Source organism: Harpegnathos saltator, unplaced genomic scaffold (genome assembly GCF_003227715.2).
Source record: "Harpegnathos saltator strain DR-91 unplaced genomic scaffold, Hsal_v8.6 scaffold636, whole genome shotgun sequence".
NCBI classification, from domain to species: Eukaryota; Metazoa; Arthropoda; class Insecta; order Hymenoptera; family Formicidae; genus Harpegnathos; species Harpegnathos saltator.
This window is the reverse complement of record NW_020230467.1, coordinates 567,735-589,462: the sequence shown is the minus strand read 5'-3', so window position 1 is coordinate 589,462 and position 21,728 is coordinate 567,735. Positions and strand designations below refer to the sequence as shown.

The window sequence follows — 21,728 nt, the reverse complement described above, 5'->3', positions numbered from 1 at the left end:
ACCACCACCACCACCACCACCACCACCACCACCGCCGCCGCCACCACCACCAATACCGTCAGCACTGCAGCGGAGCGACGACGACGACGACGACGACGACGACGACGACGACGACGACGACGACGACGACGACGACGACGACGACGACGACGACGACGACGACGACGAAGACGACGAAGACGACGAAGACGACACTTCTCCGTCTCAGTGGCGAGCTGTGGAACAAAGGCCTCACGTCAAGGCGCGTCTCTCGTAATCGATTGTTTGTGTACTCGATACTTTGCGGCCGCCGCGGCGTCCCAGCGCGAGATTCGTCGCGATGGATTTATCGTTGGCCCATATCGGGGTCGTTTGAGCCGAGGAGTCCGAGGAGAGGAGAGGAGAGGAGGCTCGCGAGAGCGCGAAAGCACTATCGTCCCCGAAATAGGAATTTAATATAGGCGGAAAAATAGGACGTCCGGGCGTATAAAGGCGACGTCCTTTATAAAAGGAAAGAAATATTACGTTGCCGGGATAACAGGTAGGCACGCGGCGACTTTGCCGGGGAGTCGCGTCTCTCCGGAGGCGAGCAAGAGCGCGGGAACGACCGTTCATCACGCGGATGATTCCGAGGACAAACTTGTCGCGCGTCTCGTCGCGGCGGACTTTGTCTCATCGCGCCGAATAAATCGCAGATTTATCGCGGGGGGAGTCGAAAGTGTCACGGCGCGACACGGCGAGGTGTCGCGCGAATTGGACGGGAGGAAACGGGATTCCTCGGCGCCGAGTGGAGATGGCTGGATAAAGACGAAGAAAGGAAGACAGAAAGGGAAAGGCAGAGAGGGAGAAAGAAGCTTCTTATTCTTACTCGAGCGTCTCGGTTGTAGCCGCCTAAGCGTGCCGTCCGCGACACTGAATGAGGCCGTCATGCTCGCGCGGACGCTTCCATTGTTTCTCAGGAGCTTTCATTTCGCAGACCTGTCCTCCGGTCGTTGCACCGGCATTGTCAGCGGCCACTCGGATCTCATCCTGATTAAGCGAGCGCCATAAGTGCGCGCGGGAAGCCCTGAGCCCTCCCGGCTCCAACCCTTCTTCGGCAGACCCGCGGCGATTTAATCTGGAAAAATGACGAGTCTTACATAGGAAATGACGAGTTCTCGACGCGCTCGCATCGGTGCAGAACACTTACTCGCGTCTTCAGCCGCTGCGGGACGAGACTCCCTGAAGCGATCTCGTCCACTCACTCGCCGATCCGACGACGATGCCCTTTGATAGAGCCGCCGCTGAAGCCGCTTCCGCCGAGGCCGCTGCGCCGACGGAGGCGAAATCAAAAAGGGAGCGCGTGTGACAAATTATCGATTATGAGAGCGATATGAATTTTAAATGTCGCCTCGGTGCTCCTCGCGGTTGGCATATTAATCAACGGAATATGCCTGTCTCGCCATATTAATCGCTGAGTCCGCTAACCCCCTCCCGCTCGCTGCGACGTAACCCCCCCCCTCCACACACACACACAGGCATAGACACAACGCATTCACAACGGGCGGCTTACGACACTTATCATAAATTAATCGCGGGGCGCGATGAACCTGAAAACGAGCCCACGACACCGCGCTCGGCCCTCTCTCTCTCTCCCTCTCTCTCTCTCTCTCTCTCACGGCGTCGAGTAACCGGAACAGCGATCTATCTACCGGCGGTGTCGCCTTTCGCTGGGAGGCGCGAACACGATACGACACGGTCGCGGGCTAATTGAGTTGCTTGAAAGTTTCTCGTCGAACCGACGGCTGCGAGAGAGCAGCGGCGGTTTCAATTCACCAGTAGTCCGCACTCGCGACGTGCTCAACGGCGACGAGGACGACGGCGCGGTGGCGCGGCAGCCCGTCGCGCGAATTAGCGGCGCGGATCACGTCGCGTCCACCGTTCTTGCCTTCGCGCTTCGTCTTCGTGCGGAATCTCACCTGGACTCGCGAGACGTCGGCCGATCCTCGACCGACCTGACGCGCGCGCGACACACCGGGCGACGGCCATCAACCGTAGGCGCTCTCATCGGCCGTCTCTCGCATCACGTCGCCTCGTGAACTCGAATTAGCGCACGTAGCGAGGCAAAAAAGAGGATTCCCGCGGACGCGCTTAACCAATCACGGGACCGCTTACAGCCTCCCTTCGACCTTAAAGACGAGCGTACACTGTCTCTCACTCCCGGAATTTCATCGACTCCGTACCGCGCAGTCGTTCGTACAGCTCTCTCTCTCTCTCTCTCTCTCTCTCTCTCTCTCTCTCTCTCTCTCTCTCTCTCTCTCACACCTTCTCTGTCGCCCTCTGTCTCTCAATTGCTCTTTCTCTCTATCTCCCTCACTCACGTTCTACTCCAACGGTCCAGCGACTCTTTGCGAACCTCACCAGGACGGCCGTGATCGCAACGCGGAAGTCGCAAGGAGATCGAACTCGACGGGCGAGCCGAAGGCCGCGAGAACACGAGTCTCTCCGCGGCGAGAGTCGAGACTCCCGCGGGAGTAACGAGAGAGGAACGCGCTCACCTCCCTGCCCGTCTCTTTTCGCGACGAGTGTCAGAGCGTCGTGATACACACATACACACGCGCGCGCACGCACGCGCACACACACACGCGCACACGCACGCACACACACACACGCACGCACGCACGCACGCACGCACGCACGCACGCACGCACGCACGCTCTCGTCGTCGAGCAACGTCCTCGCCACGCGTACCCACCGTGCCGTGACGTCCGTGTTCACCCGCTTTCACGAGAGGACACCCCCCACCTGAGTCGCGAGGTCGTCGACTGGCATCGACGTCCTCCAGCGCTTTCCTCTCTTCGCCGATCAATCAATCTCCGTGCCGGCGAGATCTCGTCGGCGACGATAAGCATCCGCACAAGCCGCTTGGACCGCTACCCGGGTCGAGCGTCGGCGAACGGTAGGCGACCGAAGGGCGGCGCGATCGCGCGGCGATCGCCCCATCGGAGCGGCTCATCCCTCGCTCTCGGGACTCCCGCGGACTTCGAACGACCTTGAGGCTGCTCTGAGGGCACTCCGCTACACCGTGCGACGTGGAAGACACAGCGGCAGATCGCGGGCGAGATACACCAGCACCCAAATCCAGGCCAGGTGCTTCGACGGACGAGGCGCTCAGTCTCACTCTCTTTCCGTCTCCCTCCCCCCTCTCTCTCTCTCTCTCTCTCTCTCTCTTTGTCGCGATGATCGGCCACGGAGAGCCGCAGATTTGCCGCAGCGGCCACCGACACGACGGATCTGTATCCGCGTACCCGTCCCTCTCTCGCGCGCGCACGGCGCCCTCTCCTTCGCGCCCTCCGTCTTCTGCCTCCCGCTCTCTCGCCCTTTCCACAGGCTATCCTGCCTATCACCTTCTCACTTGGCGACCCTCCTCTCCGTTCCTCCTCCTCCGCCCGCCGCCCTCCCTTTCCCACCCCTCGCGCAGTCCACCGTGTTGCGTTCACCCTTTCCGGTATCCTAGTCGCATAGTCGTCTGCGGGCAGCACCGTCGAATTCTGGGTAGCGGTTCAATGATAGTAACACCCCTTCCCTCGCCCTTAGCCACCCTTCGCCCGCCGGCCGCGCCACGTCGTCGAGAGACGTTCGCTTCTTCAACATTCTTCGGCGAGTCCCTTCTTTCGCGCGCCTTGCTTTCTCAGCGGCCGAAGATTCCGGGGGCGAGAGAGAGGATTACTCCTCGTGTTACGTGTGCACGGCACGGTGAAAGCGCGGGGGCGACGAGGGCGCGACAGCGGCAGACGCGGGAAACCGATAGATTTCGGAGCTGGTGCAGGCGCAGGCTACCGCTGACTTCGCCTCACCGAGGGGGAATCGATTTTCTCCGCTGCGCGGACCCGAGGAACCGAGAGGATACCGCGTTCATCGTCCAGAGCCGAGGATTCACGCCCCCGCCGGGCTCTGCTTTATCGACTGAGGTACGCTCCGGATACCCAGCAATCCCCGAGGACTTTAACTCTCGCCTGACCCACCAGCGGCGTCTCGCTACTCTCTGTGTTTGATACTTTGCGAGCCAAGTTTCCGACGGATAAATGCTCGCGACTTGCCCCTCGCGAATGGGCGGAAGGAGGAGGTTGCGCGGAACGGAAGTGCGACGGAAGAGGGTTCTGCTCCGCCGGTGGATTAGAAACGAGACGAGTCGAGCCTCGACGAGAGCTTGGAAGCGCGCTTAGTTCTCGAGCTCTTTCGTCGCGGGCCAACATCGAAGGAGGGAGGGAGGGAGGGAGGGAGGGAGGAAGGCTCGACTTCTCCACAGGGAAGAGGAAACAGCCGCGATCCTGTTGGATAAAGGACGCTGCGAAGAGCGCTCGTCGTGTTGTGCGTTTCTTTCCAAGCTTTTATTACAAGAATATAGTATAAACTTTCGCTCGATAGCGCGCTCGGTCGCGCTTGAATTTTCATACATATAATTGCATCTCTCAAACCCCGCGCAGGCCACGATAGTCATAGCTTTTTTTTCGATAGTTTATCGATATATGTATAATAATAGATCTTACGATTAGCTTATCTCGTCTAACTTGTCATCTATAGGTATATCTGGGTTGTTTTTCTTGTTTAACTGGAAACATACTTGGCAATTCACGTCTAATAAGTACAACGAAGCATTTTTTCTTTTTTTTTTCTCTTTTCTTTTTCTTCTCTCCTTCCTCGAGACCTCGACCACTCGGCGCCGTGGGCGCCGCTCGGTCACGCTCCTCTCGCGTTCTCTCCGCCGCAACTTTTGTGACCTGGCCTGTCGCGCCTGTAATTGATATGTCAATTTTTTTCCTTACAGCGAAGTTCCAGCTCGTTCCGGGGGGGGAAAAGCGTAGTTACTGCGAACGTCGACCACACACGGCAGTGCTGGGTATTATTTCCAGCTATTGGCTGAAAAGGGAGACAAGGGAAGGATGTTTAATGCGAGAATCAGCCAACGCTACGATCTTCTCTAAGTCCCCGCCCCGTCTTCTAGGCAATAAGGACATCGATATTTTCACGGCAACTCGATCCTCGGAAGCTATCCCACTCCACGAGAATCGCGTCTTTCGACTTTGTTCTCACTTCTTCCCCCCTCCCCGCACTCTCACCCTCTCTGTCTTGGCGTGATCTCGGTTACCGCAATTTCTCATCCGACTAACGGTATCTCCGCGATGTTCCGAATGCGTACGCGAGCTCTACTCTATCTATCGATTCGTCCAAGATTCGTCCGCGAATGACTTCGCTTCGTACCTTTGTAATATATGTCCCTGTTCATCGTCGGACAATTCTTCGGGCCCTAAACACAATACGCAGGGGGATTAGCAGCTGCGTCGATGCGCATCGTCGAGCGCGATCGCGCTATCACGGCGTCATTACCTGAACGTTAAAGTCAATGTTCGTCCGCACGGGACGATGATGAAGGGGCTGCGGTGGTCTAAAGTTATTCGCAAGCGGCGCGTTCGGCTGTTTCTCATCGCCTTGCATCAATTGTCTTAGAGCGTGCAGCTGCAATCATTACAAAGATGAGTAGCGATCACAAGCGGGGCGGGGGGGGGGGGAGGGAGGTGGACATGGCGAGACGGCGAGGCGTGCCGCGGGATCCTCCGCCGTCGCGTGTTCGCTCGTTTGTTCGCGAAAGTTCAAATCAAATTCAAGCCTGATCCGATTTCCGCCGAGCGCCGTTATATAACGCGCAGCGCGCGTTGTCGTGCACAACGTACGAGTGATTTTATCACCTCGGCCGAGGTCGATATCAGTAATAACAGCATTTACAATTCCGATATGGAGGCTAATTTGAATATACGATCGATCGTCAACAGATGTCATTTTCGCGGAATAAGCACAAGTTATAAGGACAAGTCGCGGAACGTTGCATCGGAGATACATTCAGCGGCCATCGTCGTCGTCGCGTAGTTCTCGCGTAATTAAGACCCCTCAACGGAGTTAAGCGTGCTCTTTTTAGAAAGGCGTCCACATCTCGTTAACTCGCGAAGACTCTGCCGTGTCTTTTGACTGACGGAGAGATCTCCGCGTGTGTACCACGGAGGAACCAGTGAATCTTGCACAGAGCTCAGGACATCGGTGGCGCCAGAACTATTCGGATGAGCCACAGGTAGCCATGGCGTTTATATATGGGTGGGCCATATTTATTATATATTGGGTGAGTGCAAAAGTTCGTGCGGAGTTTCAATAGATGGAGTTATAAGCGTCGTAAAGTGTTGTCATTAATACTTCCATCTACATATTATATAACGTTGGAAAGGTGACGTCTTCAGCTGTTATTAAAAAAAAAATCATTTGTTTTCATACAAACTGCTTCGAGAAATATCACTTTAAAAATGAGTATCGATAAGGTGCATTTACGGCATGTTATGCTTTACGAGATTCGGAAGGGAATAAACGTTGCCGCAGCCGTAAAAAACATTCAGGATGTTTATCAGGATGAAGCACCAGCTAAACGAACTGTGGAAAAATGGTTTGCTAAATTTCGGCGCGGAGAATTTAACCTTGAAGACGAGCCACGCTCTGGTCGACCTTCTGACATTGATGACGATGTTTTGCGTACTTTAGTGCTCAATAATCCGCGAATTTCAACAGAAGAAGTTGCTACAGCACTAAACGTTGACCGATCAACCGCTTTTCGGTGTTTAAAAAAGATGGGATTCGATTTGAAGCTCGATATATGGGTGCCCCATTTGCTGACCGAGAAGAACAAAATCAAGCGAATTTCTGCAGCCGTTTCTTTACTCGGGCGGCTCAATAACGAGTCGTTTTTGGATCGACTAGTGACGGGCGATGAGAAATGGGTCCTCTACAACAATGTTCAGCGCAAACGGACATGGAAACAAGCTCAGGTGAGCATGGTGACGCAATGCCAAAGGCCAGTTTGCACCCGATGAAGGTGATGCTCTCTGTTTGGTGGGATTGCAAGGGCATAATCTATTTCGAGCTTCTCCCCGCTGGCGAAACGATTGATTCGGACAAGTACTGTCGCCAATTAACCAATCTGAATCGAGAAATAAAAGAGAAACGTCCGATTTTGTCAAATCGCAAGGGAGTCGTCTTTCATCACGACAACGCCAGACCACACGTTTCGAAAAAGACGCTGCGCAAACTGAAGAGCCTGAAATGGGATGTCTTAACGCATCCACCGTATTCTCCTGATATCGCACCATCTGACTATCACTTGTTCCGGTCATTGCAAAATTATTTAAATGGAAAAAACTTTGACTCTTTGGAGGCCTTAAAAAACGGCGTCTCTTCGTTCTTCGAATCTAAACCGCGCAGTTTTTATGATCGAGGCATCCGTATGCTGCCAGAACGTTGGGAAAAGATTATAGAAAACGATGGAGAATATATCATTGATTGAATAAAGATTTTTGTTTGCCTAATCACTGTGTGACTTTTACTCACAAACTCCGCACGAACTTTTGCACTCACCCAATATAACATTCATTATTTATCATTCATTCTGATGTTTCTAACCGTTGCGCTTTGTCTCTGGTAGAAATTAACTATGAAGATAGAATTTAAAATTAATTGTAGAATTTTAATTATAAAAATAACTTCATATAGAAAAGCTGAAAACTTGGACAGAATAGGACAGCGTAATTATGCTAAAATTTTAGGGTGGGCCGAAGGATGGACCAGCGTATTTTTAGGTGGGCCAGGGTCCACCCAGGCCCACCGTTGGTCCCTTGGTCGCCTATGGTTCAGGACTTCAAGGGCAGTACTCACAAAATGGAGGAGAAACGTCCTAGTCTCAACGGATCGAAAAATTCCTATCGTCGGAGTTGTGAACAATTATTTATTTTAATCGAAGCAAAAGTGACTCACTCGCTTCCGGTGCTCTTGCTTATTATCTGATGTAATTCGTCTATAGCGGTGAAGAAAGTGCCATGTTTTAAAGGAATTCTTTAAAAATAGTCCCTTCGCTCTTGCTCAGCATGTATATAAATATCTATTTTCTTCCTATTTATATGCACGCTTTTAGCAATTATTAATCGCGTATCCTCATGGACGGTGAACAGTTGCAGAGACCTGTCAAAGTTCTCACAACACGACAAAAAGGACATCATATTACTCTAATCAAGAAATGGCAGAAATGCATTTCGTGTGTAGCACCAGTCAGCGTGCGCCAGAAGCGAGTAAATCACTCGCTTCAATTAAAAGAAATAACTCCGACAATATCAATTTTTCGACCCGTGTTTATTAGACATTTTCCCTGCATTTTGTGAGTACTGTCTGCTTTTTAAAGTCCTGAATCCTTTTTCCTAAATACTCTATCTTATATTAGACAGCTCACTGCCAGCGTTTGCCGTTATCTAGATAAAATAAAAATTATATAGATGACTGTTCAGATAAAATTCTGACGCCAATATATTCCTTTTATCTAGATAATACAAATATATATTATTTTTTCACCTGCACTTCTCTTATAAATAGAAAAATGTTAAAAGTTGAGTCATTACAAAATTACCTAAGATAACGTTCGAGGATATAATAATTTAGTCTACATTGCTGCAAAATATTGAAATAATTGTTTTTGCGTCGTAGACGTTTGCGTTAGTATTGCATGTATCAGATGGTACCGAGACCGAGATTGCTTTGGGATTCGTCTATTATCCGGATAAAGCGTTAAGAGGAGTTTACATCTTCATGTTACTTCATCTAGCCAATTTCTCAATTATCTAAGCGCAGCACTGCTCACTACGACGCTCAACTCCCGGGCACGTAGGGAGAGGAGAGACGAGTTTGGGCGATGGCTATATCTTTCTCTGTCTAATGAATTTTGATCGGTCAACAGTTTTCTATCGCCAGCAAGCGGTTCATCTTCGCTGACAGTCCGTTATGAGTGTAAACATCTTCGCGCCTGAATGTGTAATCAATGTTTTCAGCTCAAAGGAACAAGGATAGCCGGGGTTATACCGGGTGTCCAGATTGAATTGTCCGAGTGCTCGCGCGAGAACCGATAGAACTTATTAAACTGAGTTGAAAGGTCCCAATGCCATTTTGTAATTATGAGGTAATTATTCGGGTATCGACGAGAGAGAACATTGGCAAATAAGTTTCGGAGACGAGTTCCTTGAGATGTTTGAATCTAATGGCGATCTCTTGGGAACGGCGAAGGTTGCGTAATGCTGGTGTTGATCAATTCTTGTATTTCTTACACTTGACAACCGAGCGCAATTCAGGTTACGCGCTAATAGATAACAATAGATATTAATTGCTACTCTCGTGTCCGGAGAAACATCGTTCCCCTCCTAAAAAGGCGGCGACAACCCATGTGGAGATTTTTCATCACCCGGCTGTAAAAAAGGCTACAGCGAAGCAACACTCTCTTGACTCGATGGTTTGCTCATTACTAATTAGTTAATTCATCATCGAGTACACCAAGACTCGCAGTGCCCGCATATATGAGACAGTACAATAACTTGGAATTCAGATTCAAATATTAACGAACTCTCCGATTCTCAGTAACCTCGTAACCGATACGTGTAAGATCTAATTTTACTCATTAATTAATATAGAAGGATCTTCTAAGAGAAACGGAAATAAAGTTAGTTTAATATTCTCATTTGTTCCTCCCTTTGGGAGATTCAATATACGTTCATAAATGCTACACACACGAACTCGTTCATCCCGAGGTAAACTGGTTAAATCCTTTGACCTCAAAAAGAACAATTCAATAATATTAATCAAACGCGGTCACGACATGGCACTGGGCAGTGGAGATGCGCATTCCGCCATTACGAAGCTGCACATCTCCATTGTCAAACGTTACGTACAACCCGCCGTTGCCAAGAAGTTGTCAAGCAACATACCTTGGACTTTGCTTAAAGTGTTCGCATCGCGCGCGCACTGATTGAGAATGAATTTCTTTCAATAATATCTCAGTAATTACCGGGGTAATTTACAAAACGGCAAGGAATTCTTTCATTCAATTTAACGGCCCCTGTCTCGTCGTCGCGGCCATCTTGACTTATTAAAGGTGAAAAACCGAGGAGACACACTCTACAAATTCCTTGCGAAATATGTTGACATCAAAAGCTATGTTCGCAAAATGACACCTGCAATTATCGGAGCAGATTTTTAGGATAGTCCGCATACTTTTCTCTCGCTCGCTGACAATCGATCGACCATAAAATTCGCGCGATAAAATTGCGAGTAAAGATAGGTCGGAAAAGTAAATTGCATGCCACACGTTAATCTCACGGTCATCTACACCGCTTGTCAGAGCGACAAAAAACATATTCAGACTATTTTAGGTCTGAATACAGACGTCGAACAGACGACTGCGAGTGTCACTTGAGAAGGAATTTTTTATATTTCAACTTATTTCAACATCATTCTTCTTTGCGAGAGTTTTTAGCGTGTATTCTCTCGCCTCTGATGTCCAACCAATCAAGTCCCACGGCGGAGAAGACTTAACAAGTTCTACCAACGCATGAATGTTTAGCTTAAATGAGACGTGCTTTTCTCGCTCTTTCTTATCTTCTTTCCCTGCACGTTTGAACGAGCTTTTCAATCAAGTATACAGTTGACTGAATGGAACCGAGGTAAACTCGACGCGAGTAGGAGTTTGAATGTTCTCGCCATTGCACGTAACATCAACATACAGGTCATTATTATAACAGGGTTATATAACAGAGTTGCGCTCGTCTTTATTCGAGCAATGATGCAGAGCTTGCCGAAAAAAAAAAGTCACTCGTTGACTTTGTTGGTAATGATATTTGCAGCGTTCCCAGTTATGACGAGTGCAACTAACCGTTGCACCGTGCATCGTTATGACAGTTTACCGACAGGAGTCGAACCTCATTGAAAATTAAAAAAGATGTTTGAAAAAGTGAAACTGAGAAGTAAACATTACGGAATTAAGCAGAGTAAATAAGAGTGATAGTTAAAGAGATAAGTAATACAACATATGAATGATTTTTTCGGCAACCTCTGCATTATCATCCAAATAGGTTGAGCAATCCGTCATACCGATCTGTATGTTGATGTTACACCCTGTGCAACTCGCGACTCCCTCCGACTCCCGAGATCAACAGCGTCCTCCGGCGAGAATCCGGCGAGTGTAATCCTCGATAGCGTTGCCTCGACTTCGGCAAGTGCCTCCTTTCTCGTCTCGCTTCGCGATACTTTAATTATCCAGAGTTACCCGTGAAGTACGGCCGAAGTTGCCCGATGTTTCAAAGACCCCCTCTTAATGATCGGAATTGCATAATTGAGTATCCGCTGTACCTGGTCGCGCGCTCGCCTGCTCGCTCGCTCGCGCGGAAGACGAGCGAGCGGAGGCGTGTGCATGCATTTTAAAAGCGGCGGCGCGGCGATACTTGCCTGCTGCTTGGTGATGTATATGGGCTTGTTGAGGATGATCCATGTGGTGGTCTCGTGACACGCCGGCATCGTGGTGGAGCCGTCGTACGTCATGTAATGCTTCGTGTCCGGCAGAAGTTCGCGCACTCCGAAACGTTTAATTTCCATGGCCTGCCCTGTGCAATTCATACGGTCGATAACGTCAACTTCGCTCGCGTACATATGCATACATGCGAGGACATACATGCACACACATGTACCCGCGCCTGCTGGTATGCATGCATGCATGCATGCATGTATGCATGTATACATACATACATGCATACGTGTCACTCGATTACATCGACGTCGCGCGGCACACAGTTGATACGTATACGCCGTTATACGTATCGCTAATGTTATCGCGCACACCGCTCGATCATATTTGCATACCGTCAAGGAACGGCCGCGCTCCCTTCAAGAATGACGGTAATTATCGATTTATCTTCCACGGCGGAAAAACTTGGCGACAATGGCGCGGCCAAGTTTTTCGAAAGTTATAATGCATGCCGCCGCCGCCGAACTTTCGAAAGTACATCAATCTCTCGACTTTCTCATCCGTGAGCACCTTTTTATCCCGAGATGTAAACTTATTAGGGCGAGAGGGAAGAAACGCGTAGACGCGGGGGGGGGGGAGGGGGGGAACATGTTTCCCCGAGAGCGACTTTCCGCTCTCGGCTCGCGAGGATCAAACGGGACGCGTATCGTTTCGATGGAAATACGTTAGCGTGGCGATGCAAAGTATCACGTGCTAACGACATTGGGACCCTCGTGAGAGAGAGAGAGAGAGAGAGAGAGAGAGAGAGAGAGAGAGATATATATATATAATGCTATTAATCTCGCCGTTCGTTATGCTAATTCCGGCTCACGCGGCAGCGGCGACGGCGGCGGCGGAGGTGGCGGGTGGCAGAGGGTATTTTTTAAGTGCGGCGCGCGCGCGGACGAAAATTCACCGGCTGAAACGAGATTAGCGCTTCCACAGAGTCTACTCGCGGAGGGATACCCCGTCCCTGGGCGCCGAGCGCCCTCCACAAATAGACACAGTTTGCCATATTATTGGTCCGCTCACCTCCATATTTGATTTTATCCAGCTGCTCCGTGAACGTCCTTAGCTCCGGGTTCGAGAGGTCGCCCACCTAGAAAAGCAGCAAGAGAGCGTCGTATGACGTATCGCTCATTCCGATCTTTATTCGTGGCGCGATAAGCGCCGCCGGCCGAGATTAGGCATGTACCTGCAAAAGAAGCGACACCGCCACGATCCCCTGCGCCCGGTGCAGGGCGTCCGAGAAGTTGTTGTACAGCTGCGAGTTGAAGCCGAAGATCTGGAGCTGCGCGAGAACGGAAGACTTACGACCTATTTAGCGACTCCGGCGACTGCCAGCGTCTTTCTTTCTTTCTTTCAGGACAATAACGATTGCGCGCCTCGACATTGTTTGCCTTCGATGATGTCGTTTGTTCTCCGCGAGAAAAAAAGAAGAACGCGCGAGCAGCGCGGAGAAAGAGGTTCGATCGGATTCGCGTGACAATGAACGAACCGAAGGTATTTCGGCCGAACGGAACGGAACGCTTCTGCTTCTTACGGAGCGAATTTGCTTCCAAGAGCCGGAATCCTTTCCCCTCCGACTAAAACGCTCTTCGCGCTCGTTCATCGTCGACGTTAATTTCACCGCCGAACCTCCTTCCTTCCCGCGAAGGATCGGGGAAGATCCCTCAGCCGCCGTCAGTTTTCGGCGCTCCCGCGCGGATTTTACTAATTATCAAGGTTTTACAATCGGGGTTTTATAATCGCCTATATTAATGGCCTGTCAATTATTATCTCTTTATTTCGATACACTCAACCTCAACATCTCGCAATATCCGCGCGAGAATAATGAAAACCAACAGAGCGCTGCGCGGCCCACTGTATGTTTTAATTCATTCCCGATGCAATTACAAAGTTTAATGATTTCATTCCCGTCGTTTACGCTTGAAAAGAGGGGAAGAAAAAGAGGGGAGAGAAAAATCCGACTCCGACGAGAATGAAATTCGAGACTGAATCGAGTCGCTATTCGTTTCGCGGTCAAGGATGGACGGATGGAACGAGACGGGAAGATATCGAGAAGAGAGAGAAAGAGAGAGAGAGAGAGAGAGAGAGAGACTCTTTGGGAACATTGTTACCGATTTGCATGACTGTCTTCAGCGTGTTTGGTACCTCGGCAGGGAAGGCGTGCCCGTCGACGGTGTGCTCGCTGCCGATGCGATCGTCTGCGCCGAAGTGCAGATGAATCTCATGAAACTGATAACGATAACTGAGCGGGCCACCGGATATGTTGACGGGATGACGGGTGTCGTTCTCCACGGCGAACACGACGCTGTGGCCGGTGTTCGCCAACACACCGTTGATTCTGTGCTTGTCCAGGTGAAGCGGTTGTAAATTCGGGTCGAAAAGCAGCCGAGTGGGCTCGAGATTTACCGGTGATTGTCTTCGACCTTTGTTACAGAGCCACCATTCCGGGTTGATAAGACCCCAGAAGGCGGGACCTTTAAATGCGATTAAATTATTCGACGGATCGTATTCGGCGGCACACGTGAGGGGAGGGGGGGGGGCGGGAATATATTTCAAAAGAGGTGGATTCTAGAAGCGTGAGATTCTCACCAGAAATACCGTCGTACGTCCACCACTCCTCCCAGCTAACGGGTGTCGATTCTGCAAATGTTTCGTCATTAACGAGCGACTTCGGTCTCCGCGAAGAAATTACAACGGCCGATTACGGCCGGCACCGCCGAAGGCAGCGAGAGCTGTGCTTAGCGCTTGAATTTTTATAGAACGCGGAGAAATCAGATTGCTTGAATTAACGTGTCAATAAACGAACCGAAGCTTGCCTGAGGGGAACAGAATTTCTGGTTCTCTCGTAGAAGTGTATTTGCTCGGCAGAATTTAATTAGAGGAAACGGAACTTCTGGAAAGTTTTCAGAAGTGAATTTTTGGTCCATAAGAATCAGGAATCTCGTTTTCTTCACGTTAAAATGCGCTTGGTCCGCTCATTGTCATGTTAAAATTCGATCAATCTCTTTTCTCCGTGAAGAATAAAAAGAAATATGGTAGCTTCTAATGTAGCAATCGTCATATACAGAATGTATAAAAAGTATCACGACGACGAAATATTTCGAAAACTAGGCATTTTAGAAAAAAAATTTTTCAGACAAAAGCTGTATGGTTTTAAGGGGGACAACTATATCATTTTGTTTACAGATAGCGTCACTTTCGAAATATTCACTGATCATTCACTTTTCTTAAATGAAAACCCCGACTGTATTATTGTATCATCTTTTTCTGCCAATTAATTTCAACAACTTTTGTCTGAAATATTTTTCTATTTGCTTAATATTTGAGATATTTAAGGAAAACTTTTCCGATATTTAATTTACGATATCTCACTAACTATACTTGTCAGAAGAAAAAATAATTGTTACAATAGAATACATTGCTACAATAATACCCTAACTTTTGCCAACTTATCGACTTTTGGAAATTTTAAAATCATCAAATTAACAAAAATCAGGGCGCTATCGTAACAATATATTTTTGAATAAAAAAGTTTAGTACCACTTTTTCTTTATATAGAGATATAATAGCAAGCGAGATGTCGTAAATTAAATATTAAACAAGTTATCAGGTTTTCCTTAAATATCTCAAAAAATATCTCAAATAAAAAAATCTTTTCGACAAAAGTTGTTCAAATTAATTGGTAGAAAAAGATAATATAATTAAAAAATTCAGATTTCGGTTTGAGAAAAGCAATGTTTAGTAAATATCTCGAAAGTGGCGCCATCTATAAACAACATGATATAGTCTCGTTTCATGTCCCCCTTGAAACCATACAACTTTTGTCCGAAACATTTTCTTCTATCATTTTTCATTTCGCCAACCTGGTATTTTTTGCGCATCTTATATGCCGTGGTCGTATTATTGGGATCACTTGCACAATTTATAAGCTTACGCATTGTAGGAAAGATCGAGTCAAGCTGGTTCGTTTATGTATTCATCGTGAGAGAACGATACGAGAAAAGGAACTGCAAAGTGTTTGTTTTAAGCGCACTTCATAGATGGGGTAAGCTCAGATAAAATGGCCGCCATATTCACGATATTGTTACTTCGAATAGTGTTTGTGCGCAAACTACTGTTAATATCAATTATCTTTGAGAATGACTACGAAAACGCACACAAGTTGGTAAACATTGGAGAAATTGCAATCTACAGTCATCTTTCTCGTGTAGCCATCTTACCCGAGTTTATCTCGTGCCTTCGATGATCTAAAAAGAGATACTTTGCGATCTCTTTTCCACTATTGTCATCGCGTCAAATATGTGAATGAGAAACGCGTGGTTAACAATCCTTGAATCGATCCGTCCTACGCGTAATATTGAGACTTGTAAGAAACTAATAGTTTAGGTTTCTTCGGTGTGGGGAAATGTTTGCTCCGGCTTCTGGGTTATTACCGTATCCATCGTGGATTGATTTCCGATATAGAGCAAAAAGATTGGCCGGAATTAATGCAACAATGAACGAGCTGAAGATCTTTTGAGTGAAGGAAACGAAATTGGTGGTTCTTGGAATTAAACTCATTTCATTCATTTGTCGTCATGTTAATTCAATCAGTCCTCTTTCCACAGACGTTTTGGGAACACTTCAGCTCGCTTCTCCGGGGAAGAAATAGTTTCAAGTCCTTTTTCACGCTGAAGAAGCGGACTGAAATATTCGCTAAATGTTGGAAACAAATCCGTGACCGAAGGTCACGGTATCAACCCAAAGGCCGGATCAGCCTCAATAGCAGGAAACTTTGGCGAATAAAAGGCTTCTGCTTCCTCGCTTCGGCAATCTTGACAAGTGACGTCAGTAACGAGGAAATGTATGGCGGAATACGTTGAAATAAAAGGACGTGTCCATGAAACGTAATCTTGCAATCGATCGAATGCGTCTGTAAAATATTCCGTAAAGTCTGCCTTTGCTCTTACGATCAATAAACAGTCGCAAGACTAACGACAGAATGGCGAGGAAAGGCAGGTTGCATATTGCATCAATTTCATGGTAATTTATCGATTGTTAGTGCAAGAGCAAAAGAGTCCGAACTATTTTGCAGCTCTGCTCGATCGATCGATCACAAATATTATTTTCTTCCATTAACACATTGTACTTTTGCTTCAGCATAAAACTTTTGGGTCCGCGTTGCTGACGTCACAAAACTGCGGCGGATTTCTGAGGCGTACATGAAGCCCGATATCAAGAAGTGGTACAATCACGGATGAAGAAAGGTGACAGGCTAATTTGTGCATGAGTTTCGGAACGCATCCGTCTTGTCGAACGGGAGAATTCTCTGATCGTAAAACAACGCCTCCCATTGGACAAGACGGCCGCATCAGGGGTCATGCTGCTTAGAGGGAATAACTCTAAAGAGGGGGGAGGGCAGGGGGGAGGAGCGAATACCTTGTATCAAAATGACCACGAACACTCCCCAGACACCCAGGAAGACGGAACTGAAGAGGGCCATTCCTAGCGCTGCGCAGTCTTCGTCAATTGAACATCATTCGGCTCGTTTCTGCGACAGAGAGAGAAGGCGAACCAGTTGATTCGGAGGTTAGGTCGAGTGTGTTCGCGTGTCGCGCGCGCTCTCACATGCCCCCCTCGAAGGCCCGGCCGCGCGTGCTTTCGGAGGTCGCGACTTTCGCCCTCTCGAGTGGTTCACGTAGCCCAAGCACCCAGAAACTGAGAAAGAGAGAGGGGAGGGGGGGGGGAGAGAGAGAGAGAGAGGGAGGGGGTCGAGGTCGGTAACTTTGGCGAGAGGGGAACTCCCCGCGATCCGTGATAACGTAATTGATCCGTCAACCGCGGCGGCCAAAAAAATATTCGCGAACCGCCGTCGTCGGCTTCTAATCTAATCGCTCGGCGTCACGCGACGCGACCGCGACGCGACGGCTCCTGGCGGGGCGCGCCGACGCCGCCGCCGCCGCCGCCGCCGCCGCCGCCTCCACCGCCGCGCCATCGAATTTGCATCCGACGCTCGTTCCGCGCGGCGGAGTTATCGCGACGCGAGGGCATTTCCCGCGAAGCGATAACTCGCACGTTACTCGACGCTCGCGGGCGACTCGCCGCGCGAAATCGCGCCGGACGATCGCCGCCGGATCCTCGGCGGCCTCCGAGCCGCGCGAGGAGGCGGGGGCCACCCTCCGCTCCTCCCCCTCCTCCCCACGGCTTGTGCTGCTTCTCGCGAATAACCCTCGAGGTTATTCCCGGCGGGAGCAACAAGAGGCTGCCGCGGCGACGAGAGTGACGCCAGCAAGAAAGAAGAGACAAAATCCGCAGTCATCGTTGTCCGGCGTCGCTTAAACGGGGGCGGGGTTCTCCACTTCGATCCCCACTCTGGTCCATTCTGGAGTCCACTCCACCCCCGGGTACCGCGGCACTCGAGCGGCTGTATTCTTAGGTCAGGGAGAACTCGAGTGCGCGGCTCGCTTCGATCGATCGATCGGATCTCCACGTCCACGCGAGGAGGAGCGGAGTCCCGTCAGAACGAGAGAGAGAGAGAGAGAGAGAGAGAGAGAGGGGAAAGGATAGGAAGGGAAAGAGAGAGAGAGGGAGAGTATATGTGCTCTCTCCTTGCGCTCGTGAATTTCAAAAGGTGGCCCGTTCCTCGTCGTCGTCATCCTCTCCGACGCCGCGTCAGCCGTGCGACCTCTCTCTCTCTCTCATACACACACACACGACACATCACCTCACCGAGCTCGTCGATGTGTCTTCGGGATGGATACTTTTATCGCGGCGGATCTCGCCGCTGAAATATCTCGAGCCTTCGCGCTCATCGATCGCCCCGCACGTAGCCACTTCATCGTGCTTTAGTCGCCTATCGACCGATACAAACGGATTTTCCCGTCGAAACGCCGAAAGTTCGTGTTCCCCGTGAATTCTCCGAGTTCAGCGGCGATGGGGGGAGTAGGAGGCGAGAGCGCGACGGAAATAGCAGTCGCGATCGTTTGCATCTGCTGGATCAATTTCGACGAGGAATTAACGACGCGAGGCGCCTCTCTTCCTTGATTTTGCAATTACACCCTCCACCGGTTATGCGGGGCTAGGGAGGGAAGATTGTATCTAATCGGCGAGTCGAGGCGAACGCGTCGCTATACGACTGCTAACTCGTAGGCCGGCGAGACTTGCGACACGTTTTAATTCCGTCCCCGCCGGCGAGGGAGATTCTATTTGTCGCTCGGCGATAAATATTATCTCGGCGCCGAGTGAAAAAACCGGGCGATGAAAATTTGATCAACATTATTCCCCGCAGCGTTTCGCAGCGTCGGGCTCCACCGGAATAACTTGCCATGACGAAAACACATTTCATAAAACGCTCCACTCTCTCACTCTCTCTCCCTCTCTCTCTCTCTCTCTCTCTCTCTCTCTCTCGCTCTCGTTACATTCGCGGGAATACGTAACGAGATGATTAACTCGGACATTATACGATTGATTTTACATGAACTTTCCGTCGTGTGTAAGCAGTGAATTAGTTGAGAGAATATCAGGCTGAAATTGTTTCGTGCATAATTCGCGTTTCATCATTCGTTCCGACAAATTTCTCTCCGGGCTCGAAATATTTCATCGAGCACGACCGATTACACGGCTGATTGATCGCCCTGTTCGCATTCTTACGGTTTGCCTCTCAGTCGTGTTTCCCCAACGTTACACGCGACATCGAGCAGGATATTGATCCGACGTGTGTCGCCGCCAATGTGGGCCCATCCGTCGTGAGGCCCACGAGCGACGACGACGAAGAGAGCACACAAGTTCCCCCTCGAAGAAGACACAAGAAGAGCACCGGCTGTCGACGAGCGCGAGTCTTGTTCGCTGCGCGGCGCGAGGGCTGGCTTCCGCGGAACGAGACGGAACAGTCGATTGAAATTGTTCTCGCGACGACTCGATTCTCACGGACGACGTCGCCGTCTCCGACGGAACGGGACGAGACCAGCTCACCGCGGAGCAACAAACATTCGCGCGATTTGAATCCTCGACCGCGCACTCTCTCTCTCTCTCTCTCTCTCTCTCTGTCTCTCAGCGAGAGAGCGACGTTGAACGCGCGTGTTGGTCGAGCCACGCGCGCACAGGTCACGGCGTCCCGACCCGTTGCCGGCGAAGAAGGATCGGTCAAGCCTCTCTGTGACAGGCCGTCGCCATCAATCGCGATCTCTCTTCCGTATCAATCGGCCGCAGCCGCGCGTGTCGATTGATACGCTCAGTCGCAACCTCAATTCCGTCCGTACGGCTCAATTGCGAGGGTCCTTCGCACGTCACACGACTCACCCGTATCTCGATCGTACGCGCGTCATCCGCCGCGGGGATGATGTATCCCTGCTGCCCGTCACCCAGGCCCCCCGTCCGCTCTCCTCCTCCTCCGGAGGCTAAACACTCTCGACGGCCGTTGTTTTTACTTACACACCTCGCGCCCGATCTCTTCCGCCCCAGTAATCGCCGTCTACCTCGTCGTAGCTCGGATCGCACCCCGCTCCTCATGTCCGCTGCGCGACGCGGCGCACGGGCGCGCGAGCGACGTACATCCCGGCCGGTTATCCTTGCCGAGGGTATACGCGACTGCACGGATCCTGCCTCGCCGAGAGTCACGGTTTCGCCACGACACTCGACGCTGGCTCCTCGAAAGCGCTCTACCGTTGCGGATCGCAGATGATCGCGAGAGCTCGGGGGGAGGAAACACAGAGGGAGGAATAGAGAAATAGAGGCAGATAGAACGCGGCGGGAAGGAGCGGAGGAACACAGAGAGAGAGAGAGAGAGAGAGAGAGAGAGAGAGAGAGAGAGAGAGAGACGGAGAAGGGGAAAGAGAGCGAGAGAGAGAGAGAGAGAGCGAGAGAGAGAGAGAGAGAGAGAGAGATAAAGAGAGTAGGTGCACGCAGGTGCGACGAGGGGCAGGAGCCCGCGCGAATCGATCGCGGGGCCGCGACGCGAAACGCCGCGACGCGACGCTGCGCGGCGCGGCGCGGCGCGGTGCGGTGACGAACGGCGTGCGGCCGAAAATTCGCGTGACGGGCGAAACGGTGAACGCGAGCGGCGTCTCTCCTGCGGAAATCAATAAGCGGCGATCGCGCGAGCGTTGCGCGCGAGGACTCCTCGCACGGCTCGCTTCCACGTCCGCGTCCTCGTCCTCGTCCTCGTCGGCCCGACGAGTCGACTCCGCCGGCGAAGTCGACGCGCGTACCGGCGAGATTTCCAGCCCCTCGTAGGAGAGCGTGAGAAAAGGGGAGACAGAGGGAGAGGGAGGGAAAGAAAAAGAGAAAGAGAGAGAGAGAGAGAAAGAGAGAGAGAGAGAGTCTCGCCTGTCCCTCCTCGACCACGGGGATACTGACCGTGGACGACGAGCAGGAGACGACGTCTTCCTTTTCCTCCTCCTCCGCCTTCTCCACCGGCGCACCACTTGTTCCACCACTTCTGCCGTCGACCGCGGCGGCGACGACGACGACGACGACGACGGCAACGCGCGCCACGCAAGCCGGACTCCTCTTCGAGGACGACGCCGGAGGACGATGCCGCCGTGCAGCGTCGCGGCAGGTTCGCGCGGCTCCGGAGCCCCGACGAGAGAGCTGCTTCTCTCCGGATACTCCCTTTCTTCTATCCGCCCGCCGCCCCTGGCTTCCTCGTGGCCTCCTCTCTCTCTTTCTCTCTCTCTCCTCTCTCTCTTCTCTCTCCTCTCTCTCTCTCTCTCTCTCACTCTCACTCTCTCTCTCTCTCTTCTCTCCTTCCGCCACCGTCTCCTTCCGCCGCCGCCGCCTCGTCCTCCGCCTCGTCTCTCGCTGGAGCTCTCGCGCTGCTCTCTCCCGTTCGCGCGGCGCTTCTTTTTTGCCCGATCACGGAATAATTTCGTTAAAAGCGCACGGCACGGCGCGCGGCGCGACGAAGGAACGACGAAGGAGGAACGACTGCCCTACGAGGCGGCTGTATACGTCCCTCGTCGCGCGCGCGTACTCTCCTCCTCCCCGCCTCCCCCCGCCCGCCCCACCCCGCGCGCAGTCACCCCTTTCGTTCGCGGTGTTCTTTCTCTCTCGTTCTCTCAACGGCGGCCGACCACCTCGGCGTCTTTCTCTCACGGCGGAATCGCGGCGCACGCGCCAGGTGTGTCCTTTCTCTCTGCCCTCCGCGTGCGCGCGCGTGCCGTCCTCTGCCCTCCGTCTGTCTTTCCCTCTCTGTCCCCTGGCCCGGCTACTCCCTCCCCCTCCCCGCCGCCTCCCCCGCGCACCCTCGCGCGCGCGCGCGCGATCTATTTCGTATTCGTTCTCCTCCTGCGCGCGCGGCCCGTTCGCTCGCGTTCGCTCGGCCACCGCGTTTCATCGACGCGTCCGGAGGACGAGGACTCTTTCGTGCCTTCACCGG

At 51.4% G+C, this 21,728-nt stretch overlaps 1 protein-coding gene across 6 annotated transcripts; it reads right to left on the bottom strand.

Annotated features, from left to right (window-relative positions):
• Nucleotides 1-4,330: 4,330 nt before the first annotated feature.
• Nucleotides 4,331-21,050, bottom strand: CARPB (Carbonic anhydrase-related protein B). 6 transcript variants are annotated; one of them, XM_025304674.1, is made up of 11 exons: nt 20,708-21,050; nt 19,652-20,010; nt 16,793-16,904; nt 13,964-14,014; nt 13,520-13,848; nt 12,561-12,656; nt 12,398-12,464; nt 11,311-11,465; nt 5,347-5,475; nt 5,221-5,266; nt 4,331-4,878 (listed from the first exon to the last, which is right to left on the bottom strand). In XM_025304674.1, exons 3-11 carry the CDS (start codon nt 16,854-16,856, stop codon nt 4,862-4,864), a joined length of 954 nt encoding a protein of 317 aa, XP_025160459.1. In that variant the 5' UTR covers nt 16,857-16,904; nt 19,652-20,010; nt 20,708-21,050; the 3' UTR covers nt 4,331-4,861. The 6 variants fall into 6 exon arrangements, with proteins under 6 accessions (XP_025160459.1, XP_011147443.1, XP_011147448.1 ...); XM_011149141.3 differs by lacking the exon at nt 19,652-20,010; XM_011149146.3 differs by lacking the exon at nt 20,708-21,050 and having other exon boundaries at nt 19,784-20,127.
• Nucleotides 21,051-21,728: the final 678 nt, after the last annotated feature.

Bases quoted from the DNA above. Each gene is read 5' to 3' on its own strand.
- CARPB (XM_025304674.1), bottom strand. From the start codon at position 16,856: ATGGCCCTCTTCAGTTCCGTCTTCCTGGGTGTCTGGGGAGTGTTCGTG. The intron at 11,466-12,397 runs GTGAGCGGACCA...TGAATTGCACAG, and splicing joins GGATAAAATCAAATATGGAG to GGCAGGCCATGGAAATTAAA. The intron at 5,476-11,310 runs GCAAGTATCGCC...TAATGATTGCAG, and splicing joins TATACATCACCAAGCAGCAG to CTGCACGCTCTAAGACAATT.